The sequence below is a fragment of the Pecten maximus genome, chromosome 2 (genome assembly GCF_902652985.1).
Source record: "Pecten maximus chromosome 2, xPecMax1.1, whole genome shotgun sequence".
NCBI classification, from domain to species: domain Eukaryota; kingdom Metazoa; phylum Mollusca; class Bivalvia; order Pectinida; family Pectinidae; genus Pecten; species Pecten maximus.
In genome coordinates, this window is record NC_047016.1 from 33,606,658 (window position 1) to 33,633,030 (window position 26,373).

The window sequence follows — 26,373 nt, forward strand, 5'->3', positions numbered from 1 at the left end:
CATCCGTACTAAAACGCCGATAGTGTACTGCTAATTATAATATACCAATACAGTGTACGTCTTAAACTGCGGCGTTTATCCATCAACTTACATTGACATTGAATTGGTTAAATGAAACTGTCCTGTTTTGGTCTGACTGTTTACATATGTTTTGACTTACTCGAACCAGATCACGAACACGAAAATACAATTGATCAGTATGTGAGAAAGAGTATACCACTCTCAATGACGTGAAATAAGATACAGTTTATTGGTATAAACGGGATCCATTTCCCCTGTAAATAACGATTTGGTGTATGTTTATCCTTCGGCCAGAATGCGATTTACTTTGATATGCGTGTAATCAATTCAGGAGTTAATTGGTTTATAAATAATTAAAAATATAATTAACTATGATATACGTTTATTGCCGTTATTCCTGGTTAGCGATGGGTATACGTTAATATAAACAAGATCCTAGTAAAGCGCGTGGAAGTGGGGAAGAAAAACGCGTGTTGTCCAAGAACACGGGCCACAAGATGTATTATCGCAATATAAAACGTAAAAATGATAATATATATGTATATCAAAGCAACAAGAGGCCATAGCATATGTTTTGGTCATGTAATTACAAAAGATTTTTTTAAAACAGTTCTCTTAATTGGAAACCACTATTAACCTAATTAATCAATTATTTAATAAATGTCGCGAAGCTATATCTAAATCACCCAGCATAAGGCTTGTGAGATAATGTTGAAAGTTGGTCATTACGTTACTTGAAGACAATACATTTAGACCTATAAATTATCGATTAATAAGATAATAACTTCACGGAGATCACAAGTATCGTTTTCTCTTTAATAACCACGATTATTGAGTAATTCAATCACCCGCGAATGTTACAAGGTAAATAGTATATACAGGCCTACATGTACCTTTGCATTAACAAATAAGAGATATACCCATCATTTTTGAAACAACAAGTGTAAGCCCAGTCTTTATCAACTGTAGTGTGTGTCATTTAATTCCAGACAGAGAATATTAGAATAAATCTACGCTGGGATACGCACCATTGAAATATTCTTGAAGAGGACCAACTGTCTCAATAGAGATGGTGCCGAAATCAAGATACTTCGCACGCTACACATGTACATAGTTTGTCGTGTTGTCCGAGACAAGAACAAGTTTAGATGCGAATGAATGTTTATTACTATAAAAAGTTAATCATGTAAACAACACACTCTAGCAAAGAATGCTAATAAATAACAATATTTGTTCGAGATTTAAGACTTATGAGACCCTTAGCGCATATATACAGAGCCAGCCTAGGGCAAATAAAAAATAGCTATTCACGAAACATACATGTATACATTGTATATATCGACGATTGACTTCCCGACAGAAAATTGACATCGCTAACAAAGGCTTCCGCAGTACAGTATTACAAAATGTGTTTGTTGGTAAACATACAGAAATTCAACTTTATATACATGAAAGATAACATCCAGGCATGTTTGTATTAATACAAAGCGATATTGTTGTAAATAGACATTACTGAAATTGGCAAGGTGAACAAGTCTTTCAAACAGTCTCTACTCATTGTTGATTTAATTTAAAACGACTATTTGAAATATAAATTACAACTTTGTAGGCCGTATATTTACATAAACAAGGTTTGCGAGGAAACATTTTATAAATGAGCGATTTATTACAGAATGTTTCGATATGTATCGCAGTTTAAAATCACACATCGTATATAATTTCAACAAAATCGCGTGATTCAAGAAAAAAATCTTTATCAATGAAACATTGTTCAGACACAAATGAACTTATTAGTTAATTAAAATGTACCGTATTAGGTTCACACGCAACACGCAAAGAAATATTAACGATTGTAAACTGACCAGAACATTCGCACGTGCGTCAAGCCATTCTAGGATATGTGGTATAGTGGTCAATAATTTAAAACATCCACGTCGATTTCATTTTCGTTCATAATTGTTTCACCCAAGTGTTCTTGTTTTAAAATTTTCAATAGAGAACACGTCCCTGGTCCAGGGATATCACATGACATACGTGCGGGTACGTACGCACGTGCCTTCTAACTCCTTGGCACAAATATGCATACACGCATCCAGAATGACAGTATCTACATCCAATTGTCGTCGTGGATAAGAAAAATCAATAAATATATAACCGCACTAATTAAGGAGAGAAAATTTCCTTTGTGGTAAGCTCACGGTCTCGTTCGAGTTTTTCCTTCGGACGTATATAACGGGCCTTTTGTGCCTCTTCCCAGGATTTGTCAAAACTTGGAAGCGTAAACATTGTCTTAAGGGAACCGTCTACGTTGTACATATCCGGGTCCAAAACAGGCTTACGGAGCATTTCATCCACCTGCTGTTTGGACATGCGCCGTTCTTGTCGCGGCCGAGGCGCATCATCCGTTTCTGATTTGACTGATGATGCAGACATGTCGTTGTTGGCGACATAGCTCTGTTGCGTGCCGGACTGTACCTCTGGATCTGCCGATGTTGTCCCTTTACGGCTGTTAGGTTTCCTGTTAGAACCGGGGTCTGATAACGCTGACCCTTTGCTACTAATGTTGTCCTTGGACAATCTCTTAGTTACATTCTTCTTAACGCTTGCCATATCAACGTTCGCGGCTGTCGCCAAATCTAAGAGTTCGTTTTTCTGTGATAAATTTGACTGCGATTCACTCCTGAGAGTTGTTTCTGGCACTATAAGTGACGACGTGTAGGTGCTGATATGTTCTTTCTGGTGCTTTACCGCCCTCTGTTTGTGTTCTCTTGGTACTTTTGTCGTTCTGTCTTTGGAAACGCCCCCTTTCGCTTCCCCTGATCGAGCACCAGTGGTATTCGCTGTGTTAATAGCCGCCTTTTCTGGGTCTTGTGGTGTTGTCTCTGAATAGAATCGTTCCGCTTGATCGGAGTCAATTTTGCCCATCTCCGTCAGTCGTTTAAAAGCTAAACGCGGTGTATCGATATCGATCTGATTGGCCGGGGAGCGATACACCGGGGATTTAGCACCTCTTTCACTGGGTGGAGGGGTTCTAGCGTATATCTGTGTGTTGTTGTGCAAGTCTCCGAGATATTTGATGATCATAAACCCATCTACTTCTCTGTCAGATCTATCTAAAGACAGACCTTTTAAATCCGCGATAGAGTTCGTACTTTCTTTCATTTTTTTCATCTCATTCGCACCTACATTTGTGTTTGTTTCGTGCACTGGAATATCTGTAAAATTGAATACAGGGTGATGGAATTTTTTATCTGGCGTCAATAATGTTTTATTAGTGGGCTTATGTATGCCCTGTCGGATTTTCTCTAATTGGCGTTCTGCCATACTTTGCTCCTTAGTGAGTGTCTGAAGGTCCCCTGTCGCTCGTGCCGGGCCCATCGTTCGTATCCGGCCAAGTTCTCGTGCAATAACGCGCTGCTCATGATTCACCTTGTCCATATTTAATCGGTATACGGCTTCCGGTCCATTTTTACCACTTAAGTTCAAATTTAATTTCCTGTCCTCGCGCTTATTACGCTCACGTGCGACTTCTTGTGAACGGTATGTTTTGAGAAAGTATCCACTCATTTTGACTTGCTTAATATCTTTGATTATATTCAATTAAAAATAATCGCCAAATCACGTGTAAATATCAATATAGAATTGGTGCACGCGCACCACTCCATCAATATGCGTCATTAGAAATAACAAGCACTGATTGCTATTTCTGACGACGTTTTTATTCTGTTGGAATCCTGGGAAATCAATTCCAGTCTGGTTGAAACACGCCAGTCTCTTATTTTATGTAGATTTCTCCAAAATTTCTTCTTTCCATGACGTAAGACGAATGAAATCTGTAATAAAGATAAAAAATATTAAATATTAAATGATTGATACCATATATTGTTATAGTGCATCGACTTTTTATCAGTTCTCATGTAGTTAAACATCAGACGGATCAAACTCAGCAAGACGCTTGTAAAGTTCAGGCAAATACGTATGTTGGGAGCTGAACCCATGTTTGTATGTATATATTATTTATCTTCGTCTCAAGTCGTGCTTCTGTATACAACCCAAATGTATTCACAAGTTTCCATACCTGTAGCTATCAGCAATCGTGACTAATTGACAAACAAACAATGACACAAATATTACTTCCAGGTGTCTGCATATCAACAAACACAACCTGAATATGTCAATACGATACACCATGATGACATTTTTTTTGAACTGTTGATAAATGACTAATCAATTTCCTGTAAATTTCGTTGACATTTCATCCGTATTTCGGATCTTTTAGCCTCACATTCGTGTAAATCAATGAAACGTATTGGATTTATATTGATTTTATTCTCCACTTATTCGTCTTTTCTGAACATTTCGTTAAACGTTTTATAGGAGGTATTTTCTGTACACCAAACACTTGTTTATTAGCATAAAGCAAACAAATTCGTCAACACATGTAGCTCACACAGACATATGTGATAAGAATACACGGCCTGTTTCCATAGCCAAGAAAGAGCCCACGTAATTCGATCGGGACTCGCGATAATAGCTAAACTCATGATGTATCCTTCCTGGTGTCTAGAACGGGTAATTATTTGTTACAAAATAAAATGAAAATATGTATGGTGCTATTTTTTTAAATTCTACATCTTGCGTGTTCAGAGTGTTTGCTTTGTAATCCGCTACACACACACACATTTCACTCTATATGTGATTGAATTATTTGCTGTATGTGATCAGATTTTATAAGAAAAAGATATTTTTTAGAGTAAGGTCAAATACCTTCTGAAGCATGTAAACATTTTAACTCGGTAAACAAATGAAGAGCGCCATTTATTGTGTATGAAAAATTCCTTTAAGTTTTCCCTCCAGATTTACGACCTGGTGTTTAACTGTAATAGCGACATGACCTTGTCACCTTGTTGATGTAAATCTACAAGTTTTGGCAAGATTTATATTCACAAGAAATTGGAGAAAAGAAGCTTTGTTAGCTCCACACAGATAGTTTTATAAACAAAGTAAATATTTGTGAGATTTGGTTCTTTTCCATTGAAATCCCGATGTTAATACATGTTTTAGTACTATCAATCTTTGCCAGGCGGCATTCATTAATGACAATATAAAGCGAAGTAGGGAAACTATGACACACAATCCAGCCTGTATGATTCAGCTTTTTACCTATATCCATGTAAGATGTAGCCCTAACGCGGGAAGTTCGAGTACAAACGGTCACAGCATCACGTACATTCATGCTGTTATACTTTACATGGCATTCATAGGGATATGAATCGGTATAATTCTGAAGCTTCTTCTCCCGGCTTTAATACATCGATGTGACGTTTCACTGATTCTTTCACCGATTCAGAGATACCGCCATTTTACAAGCTCGAACGAAATAATCCGGATATTTAAAGGTTCGCCGGGGAATTTTCTGACATGAAACTTAATTAGTATACACAATACATGTATATTTTTATAGAGCCTTTATATTTAATGATTTTGTCAGGGGAAGACTCAAAATTATACACAAAGAAATTTATAAAAGTTTAATAATCCACTAAGGTTCTACATTTTTATTATTCTGCGTATGGTCCTTCTACACACACACAACATAAAGTTGGTTAATATATTTTCCAAAACGTTTCGGTTTTACGTTATCACAATAATCAATGTATATTTTGATGACGGCGACTGTCCAAGTTCTGTGAATTGGACCTATTTGCACACGGTACTCCGCCGAGTAACCTTTTCTTGTCAACAGGTAAAACAGACGTGCCAAAAATTCATCACAAAAAGTATAGACAAAAAATATGACAGAGGGCAAAGTAAGCGCAACATGGCAGCAGATCAAATATGTTCTCCCTTCTGTAGGAGAACCGCGGACTTTACAGGGATTCCACAATAGTCGTCCCATGACAGCACCCATTCAAACACAGCTTGTCCATGTATAGCTTAATCCAATGCTCTCCAAACCTACGGTGCATATAATTATTACAATGTTTGGATCAATGAAGAGTTTGTTTATGATTTGGCTTGTAATCACAAACAAGTTAATTATTTATAACGATTTTGAAGTTTGAAGTAATGCATTTCGGCCGATATTTGGATTGATGTCATTTTAACCTTTGTCTCGGAATGATATTCTTACAAATCAACAAATTTCGTATTGCGAGATTTATGTACGATTAGAAAGACCCGTGGCCGTTTGTGCCATGTAAATTCATCAATCTAGAAAATATCACTGTTGGCAGTATGTCTATATATAAATCTTCTCACATCTCCGTGTGACGTTAACAACTTCATTTATAGAGAGCAGATTATCAACTTTCTTTAGGAATCAATTCGGCGTATGATACGTTCCATGCCATGTATGCCACTCTCTAAAGTATACCAGCGGCTTACGTTTCTATATACCTATGTATATACTCTTTTTAGTACCTGTTTACTGGGAACACACACTGGCGTGGTGGGGGAGAGGATGGAGGGGCTCTGTTAGGAAGGAAATAACAACACAACATAACGGTGTTAAGGTCAATAAAAATCTATGTGTTTGAAAACTGTTTCATGCAGGCGTGGTTACATTTGATTCTCTGGGTAGAAAGGAAAACTAAGTAACAATATAACATCAAAAAATAGAAGAAAGTAATAAAAAAAAGTAAATTTCATGAAGGAATGCCCGTTTAAATGTTAATGAAAAGGTAAATGGTGTTATCATGGAAAATATTTCTCTTACGAAATGAAACGTTATAAAGTCTTGTTAAGGGCCTTATGAAATCTTCTTAACAAGATCCTTCACTGGTAGATCCAGAGTAAGACATTCTAGGTACCTCCAATTAAGACAAGGCTAATTTACTAAATGATATTGTGAAGGATAACTCATCTTGATGGCAGCGAAACTGATACACTCCTAGAACTGACAACACACGAAGTAGTATCCGATCAGCTAACAGAGAGATAAAGACAAATTTTACAAATGCTGTAACTTTGTACTGTGTAAGGCATTGCTATTTATTTCACTCTAGATTTAAGGTGTTTTGTCTTAATAAAAGGAAAACAAAGATAGATATTCTTCAACTGACTAAAGCGATATATACCTCTTTCATCTACACTCAGTCTTTGAAGGAGAAACATCGTAAGAATGTAGGAATTCGAGTTAAATAGAGTGACTTTGTTTAGGATATAATTCTTAAAATCTTTATGATGGCAATTTTAGAAAATGCATTTGACATTGAGGGAAATGTTCAGAGTTGGAGTTTTTAAAGTCAAAGAAAGCACAACGTGAGGCAGTTCAAAATCGTCCTATGTTAATATCACGTCTTTATATGGTGTAAGGGAACTAGCCATGAGACAGTCTGAGAGGGAGAATATAAGAAAATTAAGTCAAACATATCAAACGTAACGGAATCGAACACCAGATTGCATTTACCAACCTCTATCTATTAATTCGTCAATACAAGCAAGCGTGATTCATGAAGTAAAACTACATTAACAGTTATTAGGTTTTACAATCCTCCCTACAACTGTAGACTGGTCTGGATAATTGACTCCCTCTTCTGTTTTTCTAGATAATAGGCAATGTTTTAAAAATGTAGGCGTTACGCAGAGTGAAAACCTCCTGTATATTTTTCGTTGTAGAGATGCTTCCAATTTATCTTAAATGTAAAAGCTGTAATCAACAAATTATTATTTACAACCAACTTGTGATTTTTTAACGATCTGTTGAGAAGATTGATATGGACAGAAATTTAGAATCTTTGCTATATGGTAAAGAGATATGTGCCAATGATATCAATGTTCGCATCATCCGGTACCTTCAGCAATGGATTTAGCTCATAATAACTCTCCGTTAAAACAAAGCAGCCCTTTAACTTTATTGCTTTTTGTGTATGTTTGCATGCTTTTTGCTTTCTGTTTGTATTTCTGTATGTAGCTATATCATTTTTTCTTGAAATAGTTCTCCTTCATTTGCCCCAAACATGACTAGTACCTTGAGAATTCAAATGGGTGGTATCTACTGTAGAAGTACAGTTCATTAGCTAGTATCAATATGCTATAACTAGCCTCCAGACGAATTTTAGTTTTGTATTCACACGACTGTTCACTACAGAGTGTCCGTCGGTACACTACTCCTATACTCATTTCCATGTCCGCTGATGTATAGAACTAAAAGTGCACACCTAATAGACGACAAAAGTGTGAAGTTGATGAAATGATACAAAGTATGCAAATTTTAAGATCCCTATTGGAGGTATTGATAGTAGCTTCTATATAATACACCACTTTATATCCACATCATAAATAAAGTCAGACAAATATATACGGTGGATAATATTGCTTATACTGCTTAACCAGAATCGTAAATCACCGAGCCTGAAGTTCTCGTATTGAGTCATCATATATTACTGTAAATCATTTAGATTTCGCGAGTACTTTATTTTGCAAACTTACTTCTTCAGACATATTTGCGAACATATGATTTCGCGAACGCTTTACTATTGGAGTCACGGATTCCACAAGACTCCTATATCGGTAAGCGAAAGCTTAGTAGCCTTGGAAACTGTTATAATTGCGAGGGATTTCAATTCGCGATCAACTCTCCTCGTATATTAACACGAAAATATATCCCTGGCGAAATATAAGTGATTCACAGTAATTTTACTTCCGGTAGTATACTTCACCTGCTTTTAAATATAATGCTTTTTGAATATAGTTTTTTTTCTTGGTCTATGATTTAAGCTGATATTTCCATGGATGTATTAAACTTGCTACACTACGACCAAATGACTTTGGGAAAAGCTTATCCCGAATTCCCCCTCCTTTCATAGATTTTTACCTTTTGCCCAATACTCGATTGATTTGTGTATTCAATAAAATCTTCATGGATGAAATTAATACTTTTGTTTACTTTGTGTACAGTCTCGATAAATAACCGGTTTTAGTTATTTGTGGTTCAAATTTAAATGCTAACTGCATAAAACGACACAAAAGAATACTACAATTTCACACCTGACCGCACCTTAAGCTATCTGAAGAAACAATAAAACTGCAGTGGTTGTCATTTCGACAGTACTGAAGGGATATATTAAATCTTGTCTAGAGGAAGGGTATTTATAACACGAAAATGCGCTTCTTCTTGACAAGATAAAATTAAGTATATCATTTACAGCTTAAATTGTATACTTACTTCAGAACTGGATTTCAAAAGTAGCCTTTATTGAGTTTTGTAATTGACAAGGAATGTCATACCACGATTGTTCAAAATTAATTCTGATTGTTATATAGATCATGTCAACTTGATTCGTGTTATAAATAACGGCAAATATATACAATTGTGTATTTCAAATGGATAAGTATAGGATTTTTTTGCCATTTATTTAAAGGACGCAAGACTGAGAAACAAATATCGGGATCGATGATGCTTATTTTAGAGACAGGTTTGGGATATTGTAACATGAAATTGGTTCGTATCGTAGGATTTGAAACTTTAAAAGATTTGTTGCCACAGTGACAATACAATGTACTAGTTTATATTACGTTAGCTTGTTGAGATATATCAAGTTGTATAACTATAAATGGCCCCTTGCTAGTGGAATGGTTGCTGAACCGTTAAGCACCATCAAATAAACAAATGATGTGTTCCTGTCCAAACTTCGGCCAGTAGATAAAAGTACTCACAAGAAGGATAATAACTACATGCACCTGAGTATCGCTTGATTTCAATGAATATTTGCATTTAAAGTTCTCTGTCTGAACCATCGTTTTGAAATGTATTTTTACTTTTTATTTAATATATTTTACAGTTTTAAACATACTGTAGATTTTCTTTACATGTCATGGTCGGGCCGCTTTAAATCTATATAACGATAGACACCTTTGAAATAATTAAAGCGAAATCTGTCCATATTCGAGAAAAAATAGTTATTTGAATAGATATTATTGACCACTCTCTCTAGGTCAGATTCAGCATGCATGACTAAGAATACTTCCATAAAACAGTTTATAGTATTATCATAATAAATCTCTGGGTACAGTGAATTTGGATTTAAGATGCTACACAGAACTCCTACAAACGATTGCCTATTATCTAAGGAGGATACCTGTCTGTAGGTACAAAAGGGAGGTTAATTACTTGTGAGGTACATTGGTAGCGCTATAGAAGGTACACACCAATTATAACTATATTTTCCATGAATGCATTGATTTAGCCCTTAGCATAGGTCAGTGCATTTTAAAAATATATGTTGGTTTTGGTCAGTGAATAAACGTCATACTACCTATTAATGAGATCATTGATCTATTTTACATGTGAACGCTCAAGTAAAACACTATTCATCGCCTTATGGGCTACTGGGGGTATTTAGATATCATTCTTTGTTGACTTCTTCTGTATTTCGTTTGAAATACTTATTTTGCATAATAAACTTATCTTTCACAAACATGACTGGAAAGGTATCGACTAAAAGTTTCTGTTAAAAGACTTATTTTTTTACATATTGAGTAGAGAAAAAAGTAAATGAAAATTGTATCCCCCTTTTTTTTTATAAAGTTTTGTTCATTATAGAGGTTAACATACTAATGGAAAGTTGTCAACTAATGAATAATGGATTATTGGCAAAAACGTGAATTTTATGATAATCTGACCCTTTAAAAAGGTACAACATAGACGATACACTATTTTATGTTGGTGTTAAAGTGCACCTATCTGCTAAAAGAAGGCGAGCTTTTGAGTTACCTTGTTATTCGTTGATACGGAAAAATGCTCACATTGCAATTTTTATTGAGTTTCAAATTTCGTCGTTATCATGTGTTCTCACATCACATCACATAATCTATCAAATTAGCGTTCAACACATGAGATATATTATGATATATATCAAAGTATATTTATAAATGTACTAACAGGTGACTTTAACAATTAAATTATCAGTTGAACATCAGTCCTCTCATTTCTCGATATGCTTACTTCAGCTTATAATAACTTGTAGAATTATCAATTTTTCATACTGGGGCTTCTAATTCGCTTTTAGATGTTGTATGCACTAATGCTAATTTTATCAGTCAACATCTTGGAGAACGTTTCCTCGAACAACCCGTTATATTATCATTTCTACTTCTCTTTTAACATTGTTAAACATGTGCAACATAGTTTCAAGCTTAACATTTTGCTCTTTGACCGTAGGAATAACGATTTAGTTAGATATAAATTGAACACTGTAAAATGGAATACATATTGATTGAAGTTGATTGATATAAATGTCTCAATTATAAACTAAACTGATACATTGCTTAACTTTTCTTAAACTTGTTCCCCAGACAAAAGAGTGCACTGTCAGATATAAATACAAATGCTTAATTGGAAAAGGAATTTCACATAGCAGAGCCAAACGTTTGCTTTCCGATGCTCACTAGACTAAATGTCGCCCACTCCATAACTCATGTGTAAACATATTTACACTTGACATCTGTGGGGAACATAGAGAGCTAACATTGGCAAAATACATATTTTCTGTAACCTGACCTCCGGATTCCCTCTGTGTGAGACGGATTTACATCAGTTTTAAACCTTGTTTCTAAATCCGGTTCAAATACGGAAAAATAATTTAATGTGTTATGTTCACATATAAATTTGTATAAATGAAATAAAGCTTATAACAATATTAACCGTATCGCTAAAAGAATAAGGAAAATGATTACAGTGTGTTCACATATATATATATATATATATATATATATATATATATATACGACTGTAAATTCTATAACTTTCAGCGTGAAGACAAAAGGCAAACCTAACACAAATATCATTAAAGAGGAACAGTAAACCATATACCACATCGTTTAATCATTGCAGAATTTTACCACATCCTCAATTTGATAGCCAAAAAGAGTCGCAGAAATGTACAACATCAGTAAATATATGGACAAGATGATAATTTCTTTTAAATTGTAGCTCAAAATGTTAATTGATTTAGGGATTGATTTATGAAAGCACACAAAGCATTTATGACAGGCTCAGATTTTGTTTGTAGAGAAAACCTAGATTGACTACAAACATTGGAGATGTCAATACGGGTCAATGTTATACACAGCAGTATCAGAAGGTAGACAACTCGTACAGTGGCCCAGTGTGTGTCTCGGGTATTCCAGGAGTTCTGCACCATTGGGATACGTGGCAAAATCGATAGTCCACGACTAGCTACTTGATTTGTGACAGGAAAAAAGACTACTTGCTAAGGTGATGCATTTCATTTGAAGAATTTAACGGTATAGCGACCTTGAGGTTCGTTTGATGTACTTCGAAGGATCAATCTTTTTTTATCCTCAAGATGGCAGTGATTGAGCCATGACATATCCCTGTAGTGAAGAGAGCGAAAGTTACGTAACCCCTGGATGAAACTCCTGGTATATCCAGGACAGAATTATTTTGAAATCAAAAAGTATATCTTCATCTTTTGATGATAAAAACGTATACGGTATGCCGATCACCTTCTTGTAACAAACCTTACTGTATGTACGTAAAACCTGTTATTGTATTGCCATAACTGTTGGTAGAACGTTAAACAATCGTAAACCAAACCTAGTTCATCGATAGTAATGCGAGTCTACGTTGGTTCAACATCAATAGTTTTAAATGTGTGTTGTAGAGTACACTTACTTTGTATTTATTTGCATCTCATTATACAACGAAAGGTTAGGTTTTGCACGTTCTAACCTCCTATCAACACTTTTGGTCATTTAAGGATTGATACAGCTGAAGGCGTTACAATCGTTATATTTATTTTGCTAATAATTTACCTAATGATGTTTACCCAAAATCAACTAGAAATAAACAATGCGAGATTTTAGTTCTTGCAAAAATGTTTATGATAAGTAAATAAAGGATATTAGTCTTAATCTTAATGTAGTCTTTTAATCTTAATTTAGTCTGATAATCTTAATGGAGTCTAATAATCTTAACTTAGTCTTATCCTCTTAATGTACTCAAAGATACAGTCAAACACTACCTATAGTTACCTAGGGTTACAGTCAAACACTACCTATAGCTACCCAGGGTTACAGTCAAACACTACCAATAGCTACCTAGGGTTACAGTCAAACACTACCTATAGCTACCCAGAGTTACAGTCAAACACTACCTATAGCTACCTAAGGTTACAGTCAAACACTACCTATAGCTACCTAAGGTTACAGTCATACACTACCTATAGCTACCCAGGGTTACAGTCAAACACTACCAATAGCTACCTAGGGTTACAGTCAAACACTACCTATAGCTACCCAGAGTTACAGTCAAACACTACCTATAGCTACCTAAGGTTACAGTCAAACGCTACCTATAGCTACCCAGAGTTACTGTCATACATTACCTATAGCTACCTAGGGTTACAGTCAAACACTACCTATAGCTACCTAAGGTTACAGTCAAACACTACCTATAGCTACCTAAGGTTAAAGTCAAACACTACCTATAGCTACCCAGGGTTACAGTCAAACACTACCGATAGCTACCCAGGGTTACAGTCAAACACTGACTATAGCTACCTAGGGTTACAGTCAAACACTACCTATAGCTACCCAGGGTTACAGTCAAACACTACCTATAACTACCTAGGGTTACAGTCAAACACTACCTATAGCTACCTAGGGTTACAGTCAAACACTACCTATAGCTACCCAGGGTTACAGTCAAACACTTCCCATAGCTACCCAGAGTTACACTCAAACACTACCTATAGCTACCCAGGGTTACAGTCATACACTACCTATAGCTACCCAGGGTTACAGTCAAACACTTCCCATAGCTACCCAGGGTTACAGTCAAACACTACCTATAGCTACCGTTTGGTTTGGTTTGGTTTATTTTGTTTAACGTCCTATGAACAGCTAAGGTCATTTAAGGACGGCCTCCCGTGCATGCGACATGCATCCGTGTGGCGCATGCGTATGTATAGCTACCGAAGGTTACAGTCAAACACTACCTATAGCTACCCAGGGTTACAGTCAAACACTACCTATAGCTACCCTAGGGTTACAGTCAAACACTACCTATCGCTACCTAGGGTTACAGTCAAACAATACCTATAGCTACCCAGGGTTACAGTCAAACACTACCTTCAGCTACCCATGGTTACAGTCAAACACTACCTATAGCTACCCAGGGTCACAGTCAAACATTAACTATAGCTACCCAGGGTTACAGTCAAACACTACCTATAGCTACCCAGGGTTACAGTCAAACACTACCTATAGCCACCTATGGTTACAGTCAAACACTACCTATAGATACCTAGGGTTACAGTCAAACACTACCTATAGCTACCCAGGGTTACAGTCAAACACTACCTATAGCTACCCAGGGTTACAGTCAAACATTAACTATAGATACCCAGGGTTACAGTCAAACACTACCTATAGCTACCTAGGGTTACAGTCAAACACTACCTATAGCTACCCAGAGTTACTGTCATACATTACCTATAGCTACCCAGAGTTACAGTCAAACACTACCTTCAGCTACCCAAGGTTACAGTCAAACACTACCTATAGCTACCGTTTGGTTTGGTTTGGTTTATTTTGTTTAACGTCCTATGAACAGCTAAGGTCATTTAAGGACGGCCTCCCGTGCATGCGACATGCATCCGTGTGGCGCATGTGTATGTATAGCTACCGAAGGTTACAGTCAAACACTACCTATAGCTACCCAGGGTTACAGTCAAACACTACCTATAGCTACCCAGGGTTACAGTCAAACGCTACCTATAGCTACCCAGGGTTACAGTCAAACACTACCTATAGCTACCCAGGGTTACAGTCAAACACTACCTATAGTTACCTAGGGTTACAGTCAAACACTACCTATAGTTACCTAGGGTTACAGTCAAACACTACCTATAGCTACCCAGGGTTACAGTCAAACACTACCAATAGCTACCCAAGGTTAAAGTCAAACACTACCTATAGCTACCCAGGGTCACAGTCAAACATTACCTATAGCTACCCAGGGTTACAGTCAAACACTACCTATAGCTACCCAGGGTTACAGTCAAACACTACCTATAGCTACCTATGGTTACAGTCAAACACTACCTATAGCTACCCAGGGTTACAGTCAAACATTACCTATAGCTACCTAGGGTTACAGTCAAACACTACCTATAGCTACCCAGGGTTACAGTCAAACACTACCGATAGCTACCTAGGGTTACAGTCAAACACTACCTATAGCTACCCAGGGTTACAGTCAAATACTACCTATAGCTACCCAGAGTTACTGTCATACGTTACCTATAGCTACCCAGAGTTACAGTCAAACATTACCTATAGCTACCCAGGGCTACAGTCAAACACTACCTATAGCTACCCAGGGTTACAGTCAAACACCACCTATAGCTACCTAGGGTTACAGTCAAACATTACCTATAGCTACCCAGGGGTACAGTCAAACACTACCTATAGCTACCCAGGGTTACAGTCAAACACTACCTATAGCTACCTAGGGTTACAGTCAAACACTACCTATAGCTACCCAGAGTTACAGTCATACACTACATATAACTACCTAGGGTTACAGTCAAACACTACATATAGCTACCCAGGGTTACAGTCAAACACTACCTATAGCTACCCAGGGTTACAGTCAAACACTTCCCATAGCTACCCAGGGTTACAGTCATACACTACCTATAACTACCTAGGGTTACAGTCAAACACTACATATAGCTACCCAGGGTTACAGTCAAACACTACCTATAGCTACCTAGGATTACAGTCATACACTACCTATAGCTACCCAGGGTTACAGTCAAACAATACCTATAGCCACCCAGAGTTACAGTCAAACACTACCTATAGCTACCCAGAGTTACAGTCAAACACTACCTATAGCTACCCATAGTTACAGTCGTCAAACACAACCTATAACTACCCAGAGTTACACTCAAACACTACCTATAGCTACCCAGGGTTACAGTCAAACACTACCTATAGCTACCCAGAGTTACAGTCAAACACTACCTATAGCTACCCATAGTTACAGTCGTCAAACACAACCTATAACTACCCAGAGTTACACTCAAACACTACCTATAGCTACCCAGGGTTACAGTCAAACACTACCTATAGCTACCCAGAGTTACAGTCAAACACTACCTATAGCTACCCAGAGTTACTGTCATACATTACCTATAGCTACCCATAGTTACAGTCGTCAAACACAACCTATAGCTACCCAGGGTTACACTCAAACACTACCTATAGCTACCCAGAGTTACAGTCATACAACGTTAACTGTCTACAGTCATATTCAACGATTGTACCACATCTGTAGGTATAAGTGATGTCAATATTACTAGTCACGTTATGATGTGTCCTACTGGAATATACTGACATATAATGCGCATGGCCCACGTTGACTTTATAACGCCGGTAGACTTTATATTGATCGACACACATACGTAAAGCTTCTATAATCCAGTCATCTTCTGTTCAAAGAAAGTGATTGTATATATTAAGATGTCTTGATCTAGATTTGTACTAAAGCCGATAATCTGCCTTCAAAAAAGTCTGGATAAAGCGGCCACTGAGTCCAGTGATGGCTGAATTGCTGTTGTTGAAAATATTGGAAATGACAACAATGAGTAAATTATAACAATAGAGGTGTCGTTCCTTACCGTTAGATTCTGGATCGCGTTAAAAGGTTTGGTAGTAGAAGGCCTCATTCGTGGTAAACAACAACCCCGTATGTATAATGAATACAGACGAGCACATCAATCTGTGAGATACATGTTCTCTGTTACAGATAGCAGACCAGTAACATTTGATTATACATGTATGTCATTTAAATCAGTCACACCGCAAAGTGAATCCGTCCCTTTAAATGCAATTACCCAAGAGCGGGAAGTTTAGCAATATGTAAGCTGATAACATTATATGATAAGAACAAACCCTCAATAAGTAACCCAATATGAATCGAGTATGGATATCATACATTCCTTTTCAAGTCATATATGGGAAATTGCCGTATTCATTTCAAATAACTCCAAAAATAAGTATATTTTCGAGTAAATACAAATTTCTTGATAAGGAATATCAATAAAAAATACTCTCAATCGTCAATATTCTATGTTGATTTTTTTTCAATGTTCCGCTTGGTGTAATCGAATATACTACATAAATTGCTATAAAATAAATGATATTGCTGACAGCACGAGCAATAACTTCTTACCACATCAATTCTAAAGATGGTATTCCCGTGTATAAATTGACAACCATTTAAAAAACCCATTAGGACACCTGCTGGCCTATTAAATTAAGTGTAAACTAGTATTTATTTATTTGTCATCAAACATCAAACCATGATATAATTTACAGTATATCGCCAATCATTTACACAAATATCATTTATTGAAATATGTAAAAGAACCAGAAGCCGTAGACTTTTATCTTAGTGTGGTCTGTGTTTGTACATTTTTATCGTCTAACGTCACAGACCTATGGAATTTCCACAGTTAAAATACCAAAACATTAATTGAAAACTATCTTTACGTGGCATGTTAAGAACTAGAATGATGATATTACTGCCGTATGGTGATTTAAATCATACCTACACCACCATAGTTTTATCGACAATGGTATGAGTACTAGGTAACCCACGAATTAAAAGTATCACCGATAATCCATCTTTTGTTAGATTCTTAATTGTATACTGATGTCATATCTCCCTTTGTGTAACAATAAACAATGCATTGTCGTGTATTCTAAAGTGTACTTACAAAGTGTAATCAAAGGGACAATCCTGTTTAGAATTTTCTTGTTAATCATCTTCACCATCAACCTACTCACCTACCCAACCCATTAAAAACAACATAATAAAACACGAACGGCTACCATGCTACGTTCATGCTAATTTCCAGTAATGCAATGAACATTCGAATGCATGAAGCCTATAACCCAAAAATATCAAGTAATAATGTATTGTGTTCACTAAACCATATGGAAGTTTTGTATTAATATATAATTTCACTTACCCTATTGTTGCTATCGTAGATAGATATCCAAAACAATAAATTAACATACAATTATACATAGATTTTACCTGTGTAATTTGAGATAGAATAAATTTAGTTTTCTTGGGAAGGGGATAGGGTGTGTGTGTGTGTGTGTGTGTGTGTGTGGTGTGTGTGTGTGTCCTGGATCATATGCCGTCTTATCATGTAAATAACTATGCATTAAGTATTGTTATCAGAGATCCTATGTCAAAGGTATTCATCAAAAGTGTATAAGGAAGTTAATAACTGATTATATTTACTATCAGCTAGCCCGATCGATATGATCATGTGTACAGCTAAGGTTAAACAATTTAAATAGGTGAAATATAAATTGAAAATTCATCATAAAGGCATGCTTGATGCAATGTTTATCTGTGTAAATATTTATCACTTTGAATTTTCATACAGCATTATGTTCGTTGATCTGCAATTTTTTAGGAACGAATCATTGAACTTTGAGGTAAACGCATCAACCGTTTTGTGTGAAATATATCAATATTACAATTTAAATATCATGATAGCAACACACATTTCTTTTTATAAATGTATGCAACTCTACTATAAAAATATTACTTTTTCGATATCATTAAGGTTGAACTAGAATCGTCTGAAACATATACGGGTATATTACCGTTCCCTTTCCGATAAACCTTATAGTTCTGTGTCAACACTGACCACAGGTTTAGAGAAGGAAATTCAATATCGACAAACTAATAAATCACATTATTTAATTTCACTCAGATAATGTCGACAGCAAACGAGAAATATTAATCTATGCACGTCTTTGTTCTCGACACCACGACATACCATGTATCACTTTAACAGCAATACAGCATCACATAACTTCTAAACAACCAAATGTTACAAACGTCAAACTAAACATTCATGGAAGTATGTTATTTTATATGTATTATTTATGCATTTTAATCACACGAATTTCTTCGGATTTTTTTTCTTAATAGAGATTATTTTCAAATTTTTACATTGTAATTGTATACGAATATCCAATAAAAGCTAGATTTCACGGCAAGTTTAACGGCGTCATCTTTCTTAAAAATCCAAAAGTTTACATAAAAGAATATAATATATATAAAATGAAAGTTGTGTATTAGGTGCCAGGCGTTGTAAAATGTTAAAAACATGATCCCGAATGGTTTCTCGTTGAATATAACATATATTTCACGAATATGACGGAATCTTGATATTTTTCACGAGTGCAAAGCGTTCTGAGATAACCAATTATAACAAAAGTAATATCATCACTAGATTATAGTTGATAATTTCTCCTATTTCACAGGTAAAAAATGTAATAAAATCAAATATTTGACGTGCATCCGCACTTTATGTAATACATTTATTAACGTATAATTTATATTTCTCAACATAGTGTTATGTGAATTACTAAAGTAGCGACGTATTATCCCTGTAATTTGCATCACAAATCTCGATAAGGTTAAACCGATATAGACACCGATCTATAAACAGGTTGATAAGGTTAACCCGATCTAGAATCAGATCGACAAGTAGCCCCTAATACACTGCTTGAATATACATAAAATGAAACGATTGTGTTATTGGTGACACTATTAAAACGAGACTCATCTGTGAGAATGCATTTTATTCATGGAAATCTATTGTATAGTACAAATAAAGCTACATTTAGACAATAATTTGATATTTATCGCTGAATATCACCATGACTACCACTCTAGATGTTTTTACATTACCACACGGATATGATGTTTTAAATAAAGCAAACATATTGATACTATATTTATATATATCAACTTACTTCAATAAGGGTCCTTGTGGATGACTGACTTTATTTAGTTGGTTTTTAATAAACACTGGACCAGGGTGTCTAAGATTCAAACACATGGATACCATAGTATAGCATTTCAATGACACACGAAGAAAGCTGTTCATTAAAGCACCATAACTATTTACAAAGGTATATAAAACAGATCAAGTAATGGTCAATTTATATGCATACAAAATGAACAAATACCCTTGACACGTACTGACGTTTTGGTTTCTCCCCGGGGAGCCTGGGGGTAATGTTTGACAGTTAGGACACACGCCCGGACATTAGTGTGGTGGCAATGTTTGTCCATGTCAAATCATCTATCATAAATATGGTCGTTATGACGTTATATACCCCTATGGTGTTTGAATGGGAGTGTTAAGGACAAACAGACGAGGAGAAAAGTAAATCCGGTAAGTTTGACTCGGTAAGAATAAACATTAAGATTTTTACAGTGATATTTGATACAGATCCTGTTTATATTGAAAAAAATTCTTTTAATATAGTCACTTCATGGTCATAACTTCTTAAGTCATATATACATGGCACTTGAGTAGCCTTAAAGGTGTCGGTTAACTATATCTTGTATTCCACATTTTGTCAGTTACGGCCCCACGTAGCAATACTAAGGTACTTATGGTATATTGTGACGGCATTTATTAGTGTAGTTCTCATAAAAATAAATCAAGCAATTGAAGAATAGTGATGATATTAATGGGAAACATTTTTCAACTCATTTTGATTAATGCTAATCGGCCGACCACTTAGAGAACGCTTTTAGGTTTTAGTCTCATTTTTACCTTAACGTTCAGCAAAATGATAACAAAATTACCAACATAACGACGAAACCATAACTAACTCTGAATCAATAGAACGAGTGCAAAAATTGAACAAAAAACAGATTTGCATGGAGACTCTTAATATGTGTTCCGTCTTCTGGTTCACCGCCGACACCCGCCATACAAATTTAGGTCACGGCGACACCCGCCATGCAAATCTAGGTTAAATCGGGTTAAGTCTAATTCTTAAAATGATAACTAGGGTGCTGACAACGGAACCAGAAGGCATATCAACAAGCATCCGAACACGTTTGACATCATACCGCATTTCCCCCGTTACCTTCATTAAACTATAACACTCGATACAATGTGTTATTTTCTCCGTCAGTAGTCGACATTTTTATGTGTATCGTAATAGTGGGAACGCGTCATTTAATATTGAATCAACATGGACATGTAAACCCCGAAGGAAGGGAAAGCAGAGATGTTACTATCTAGAAATGGAAAATAAACGATTTGGAGCATCCTTGTACATTTTCATTTTTATTGCATACGCCCGAATGCATCACGAAATGTTCGTGATTGATTTTCTTTGTCTGGTATGAGTATAGATTGATGACAACTTTAAACTGTGTCCCGATATTTCTTATTCTAGTTAGAGAATGCAAAACGACGGTAAGTATATATGTTAATCAATAACCAGTTATCTCGTACCAATAATGAATTAAATCCAGTTGGCCTCCAATATTACATATATTATTATTTGGTTTAAAGTATAGAATTACCTCTTTACCAATATGTTATAAAATATGCATAAAGCAACGTTTATTCAGAAATTGATGAATTCAAACAAAATCTCAATTTCATCATATCGATTTTTAAGTGTAAACGAAGTAAATACAACACAGAGGCACATATATAATACAACATGGATATACAGACATAAACGTAGTGAATAGGGACCCGAACAAAAATGTACCTAATAGGGACCCGAACAAAAATGTACCTAATAGGGACCCGAATTAAAAGGTATCGAATATGAACCCAAACAAAAAGGTACCGAATTGGAACCCGAACAAAAAGGTACCGAATTGGAACCCAAACAAAAAGGTACCGAATTGGAACCCGAACGAAACTATACCGAATTTGAACCCAAATAAAAAGTACCGAATTGGAACCCAAATAAAAAGGTACAGAACACTAAAATCATCAGTTTACAAAATCAGACCCAATCATGACGGACCTTTTTTCCTACGTAGGAACACATGCGGTAAGTCAACTCGAGGGCCCCGATTGGTAATGTAACATGTTGCGAGTGTTTAATATATCACGTGTTTAGGCGACCGAGCTGACATTTGGCTTATCTGACAAAGTTCTTATCTACCACTGACTGGCGGGTGTTATAAGGAGTACCTGTAAATAGAGTCAGACGTCAGTTGACAGGCATGTAAACGGTTAATATATTGATTAATCATGGTTACATTTAAATCGAACTATCACGGAATATCCAGATTTCCCCTACATCTGTTGTCAAATGTTAAAACATATGTCATTAAATACTGAAAACACGCGGCGAATATTCGATCTTGTGTACGGTGACTTGATGAGTTCACGTGTTCTAAATATATAGATATATCGGGGTATTCAGAATGCTTCTGCCTTCGTAGTGAAATATTAAGATAGATGCCATAAACCACTGAAAACTCGCCATAATTTGATTTCGGGTACTGTGACCTGACGATTCCACGTGTTATCCCGGTGTCACAGGTTAAAGACTATTTATAATTTAACAATAGATTGTGTCTTCGGGAAGGAGTACATTAATGTAGATATAATGGTATCGTTTACTAACTCTTTGGCAATGATAAGCGCATGGTATTGTCATTATCTATAACGGTAAGACAATTAATGACATACCTCTATTTAAATGTATACCTACGAAGACCCGGGACCGACATATCAGGCAGACATAGATTACCATTATGTGTGCATAATATAACTGCATTTCATTTTTGTTCCCTTTACGCAAAAGTTATTTTCCTCAAGGCTGAAAAAATAGTTGCTTTTCAGAATTTATTTTGAATTTCATGAATACATTCCAATGAGAAATATAGCGTTATTGAGCGTTTATACTGAAAGCTTTTATAATGTCCTTTGGCCCGGTTGATGACACGTACGCGGTTCTGTAACTTCTATAAGTTTGGTAGTTCCAGGTTAAGCCGATACCCGGTGTCTGGCACGGTCGTGTTGGCACGTTAACAAGCTTTTTGCTGTGTCTGAGTGACGAGACCCAGATAATATCATAGTCAACACGTTATCAATAATTCCGTTTCTCTAAAGACATTTGCTGTTTTAAATAAACGATAATATCAATCTTAAAAGTAATATTTGCCAAAAAAAAAGAAGCCGATGTGCATGTATATGAGCATATAGGCATGGAAAATAGATATAAGCGGAGACGAGGAACTTTCAAATGAGAGGAGTCGTCTCAACAGATCAGACAAAAGACACAAAAGATATTCACACCTTTCATTACAAATCCATATCTACAGTAGAGCTGAAATAAATCAAGCTACTTCTTATAGATGTTTCGTCCTACTGTGACTCGTCAGTGATGTTAGGGACATCATATAGATGTTTCGTCCTACTGGGACTCGTCAGTGATGTTAGGGACACCATATAGCTGTTTCGTCCTACTGGGACTCGTCAGTGATGATAATGACATCATATAGATGTTTCGTCCTAATGGGACTCGTCAGTGATGTTAGGGACATCATATAGCTGTTGTGTCCTACTGGGACTCGTCAGTGATAATAAGGACATCATATAGATGTTTTGTCCTAATGGGACTCGTCAGTGATGTTAGGACATCATATAGCTGTTGTGTCCTACTGGGACTCGTCAGTGATGTTAGGACATCATATAGATGTTTCGTTCCACTGGGACTCGTCAGTTATGTTAGGGACATCATATAGCTGTTGTGTCCTACTGGGACTCGTCAGTGATAATAAGGACATCATATAGCTGTTGTGTCCTACTGGGACTCGTCAGTGATGTTAGGACATCATATAGATGTTTCGTTTCACTGGGACTCGTCAGTTATGTTAGGGACATCGTATAACTGTTTCGTCCTACTGGGACTCGTCAGTGATGATAAGGACATCATATAGATGTTTCGTTCCACTGGGACTCGTCAGTTATGTTAGGGACATCGTATAACTGTTTCGTCCTACTGGGACTCGTCAGTGATGATAAGGACATCATATAGATGTTTCGTCCTAATAGGACTCGTCAGTTATGTTAGGGACATCATATAGCTGTTATGTCCTCCTAAGCCTCGTCAGTGATGTTAGGACATCATATAGATGTTTCGTCCTACTGGGACTCGTCAGTGATGTTAGGACATCAAATAGATGTTTCGTCCTACTGGGACTCGTCAGTGATGTTAGGGACATCATATAACTGTTTCGTCCTACTGGGACTCGTCAGTGATGTTAAGGACATCATATAGATGTTTCATCCTACTGGGACTCGTCAGTTATGTTAGGGACATCATATAACTGTTTCGTCCTACTGGGACTCGTCAGTGATGTTAAGGACATCATATAGATGTTTCGTCCTACTGGGACTCGTCAGTGATGTTAGGGACATCATATAGATGTTTCGTCCTACTGGGACTCGTCAGTGATGTTAGGGACATCATATAGATGTTTCGTCCTACTGGGACTCGTCAGTGATGATAAGGATAAAGAGCCTATATTACTTTCTCTTCTCAAATAAACAAATACTTATATGTATAAGTAACATGATAAATGTAAATAAATAGAATGATGGCCGTAATACAAAATGTACGTATTGGATTATGATGAGTGTATTATTAAACAATAGGGGACATGTACTGTAATTCTGCAATTGATGTGTCAATAAAGTAAATACGCTTGTGGTGTGGAGAGGAATTCAGGTTATATTTCATTCGTGGATCGAACAGATTTTCATAGTTTATACGTTGTTTATTTGTCCCGTTTTAAAGACCGTGGACTCATGCATAAAACAAACGATTAGTTGTTTATACAAAACGGCGGACACAAGTATAAAATAATTTACCAGGTGTGTGCAAAGACATTGGATATATGTACATATTATTAAATAATTGACTGTGCGCCTAAAACAACGCGGATAATGTATGTATGGAGAATTGATTAGATCGCTGAACCTACAATGGGCACACATACAGGTACATCAACAAAACAATTGATTAAGTGTGTGAAACAACAGCGGACGCAAGTATAAACCATTAGATGCTGGTATTTTGTGTACAATATTGTAAAGTAAAAATCTAAATACCATTTCTAATACAACACAAAATAGTCGCGTTGTTATACATGTCTGTATATTTAAATTTTAAGTACCAGACAATATCGAAAGTAAATGAAATAGTATTCACGTTGGTAAAACATGATGATGATATTAGGGATTCAATTCATCATTGATAATAAATGAAGTTATCTTACCTGGCCCAACTGTTAGAAGTTCTCCAATGCACTTCTTTATTGTCCAATTAGTGTTGGCTGAAGGCATTTAAATCACCGAGTTGTCATAGTCTATATCGCCTACTAACCTAAATCTCCAGTCGTTATCGTAGACAAAACAAATAAGCACTATCGGGATGTAAAGGCGTAAACCCAACTAAGTTATCAGCAGGTATCCAAAGACTTGACTTCTTATAAAATTCAATGCTTATGAAAAAGAGGATTTATTAAAAATAGAATTTCCAGAGGAGGCCGGTGTTGATGCTTTTAAATCCGTCCAGTCGTTTATATTGGCTACGTATCGTAATATAATACAATACCTTACCCAAACAGCATGTGCGAGAGGACAAACTACCGTTCAAAACACCTACACATGCTGTATAGCACTGATATAACTAGCTAACCGTCTGAATATCAATCTGTGTATGCCTATCTACCTGTACATGAGAAGCTTGACTGGAATACAAAGGAACTGTAGGTATTACCATTTACCGTTAGTCGGCTCAGTGCCCCCCACATCAATGAATTTGACACTATTGGAAAAATGGATGAATATATAAATATTGCATTAGGCATTGCAAGGGAAACTATGGCCAGCAGGAATATTAAACAGTTTAAACAGTGTGTACCGTAATATATACGATTTTGATACCAAAACAGTTGATGTTCTTAATTTGATGTATTCTGGTTATCATTAGCTATAATACTAATATTATACTCCGACCCTGATAGCTGATCAGTGTACATTTGTGTATGTGCTATATATTAAACACTGTACCTATTCAATAACGATTACTGTATTAACAATCACTTGTGAATATAATATTATAGTGTTTCACCCATCATAATGGGTTCCTTTTATGTTGGATGTATCATATATGTATTTTTGACGGCCTGTGATAGGTGATATGTTATACATAGAAAGTGTTAAGAAATTAATTAAAAACTATTATAATAGTGAAATATATATATATATATCTAAATGTAATGCAAAAATATTAGCTTTTCATCAAAGATGGAGATTACATGCAAATTTTAGTGACATATATCTAGATTAAAAATCTTTATACTTTATTTATTTGATAGTATGCTAATATTGTTCAAAATCCCTGAATAATCATAATGTAAGTCTGTGAGGAACTGTGAGTGGGGTGAGTGCAATGTGTTTTCTCCTGAACAAGCAAATAAATTTCAAAAGAAAAAGTTAT

At 35.9% G+C, this 26,373-nt stretch overlaps 1 protein-coding gene across 2 annotated transcripts; it reads right to left on the bottom strand.

The window, feature by feature from the left end:
* Positions 1–1,164: 1,164 nt before the first annotated feature.
* LOC117321862 lies at positions 1,165–26,065 on the bottom strand. Of its 2 annotated transcripts, none has more exons than XM_033876459.1 (2): positions 25,148–26,065; positions 1,165–3,854 (listed from the first exon to the last, which is right to left on the bottom strand). In XM_033876459.1, exon 2 carries the CDS (start codon positions 3,586–3,588, stop codon positions 2,185–2,187), a length of 1,404 nt encoding a protein of 467 aa, XP_033732350.1. In that variant the 5' UTR covers positions 3,589–3,854; positions 25,148–26,065; the 3' UTR covers positions 1,165–2,184. The 2 variants fall into 2 exon arrangements, with proteins under 2 accessions (XP_033732350.1, XP_033732351.1); XM_033876460.1 differs by lacking the exon at positions 25,148–26,065 and adding an exon at positions 16,677–16,790.
* Positions 26,066–26,373: the final 308 nt, after the last annotated feature.

Coding starts and splice junctions, on each gene's coding strand:
- LOC117321862 (XM_033876459.1), bottom strand. CDS start 3,588: ATGAGTGGATACTTTCTCAAAACATACCGTTCACAAGAAGTCGCACGT.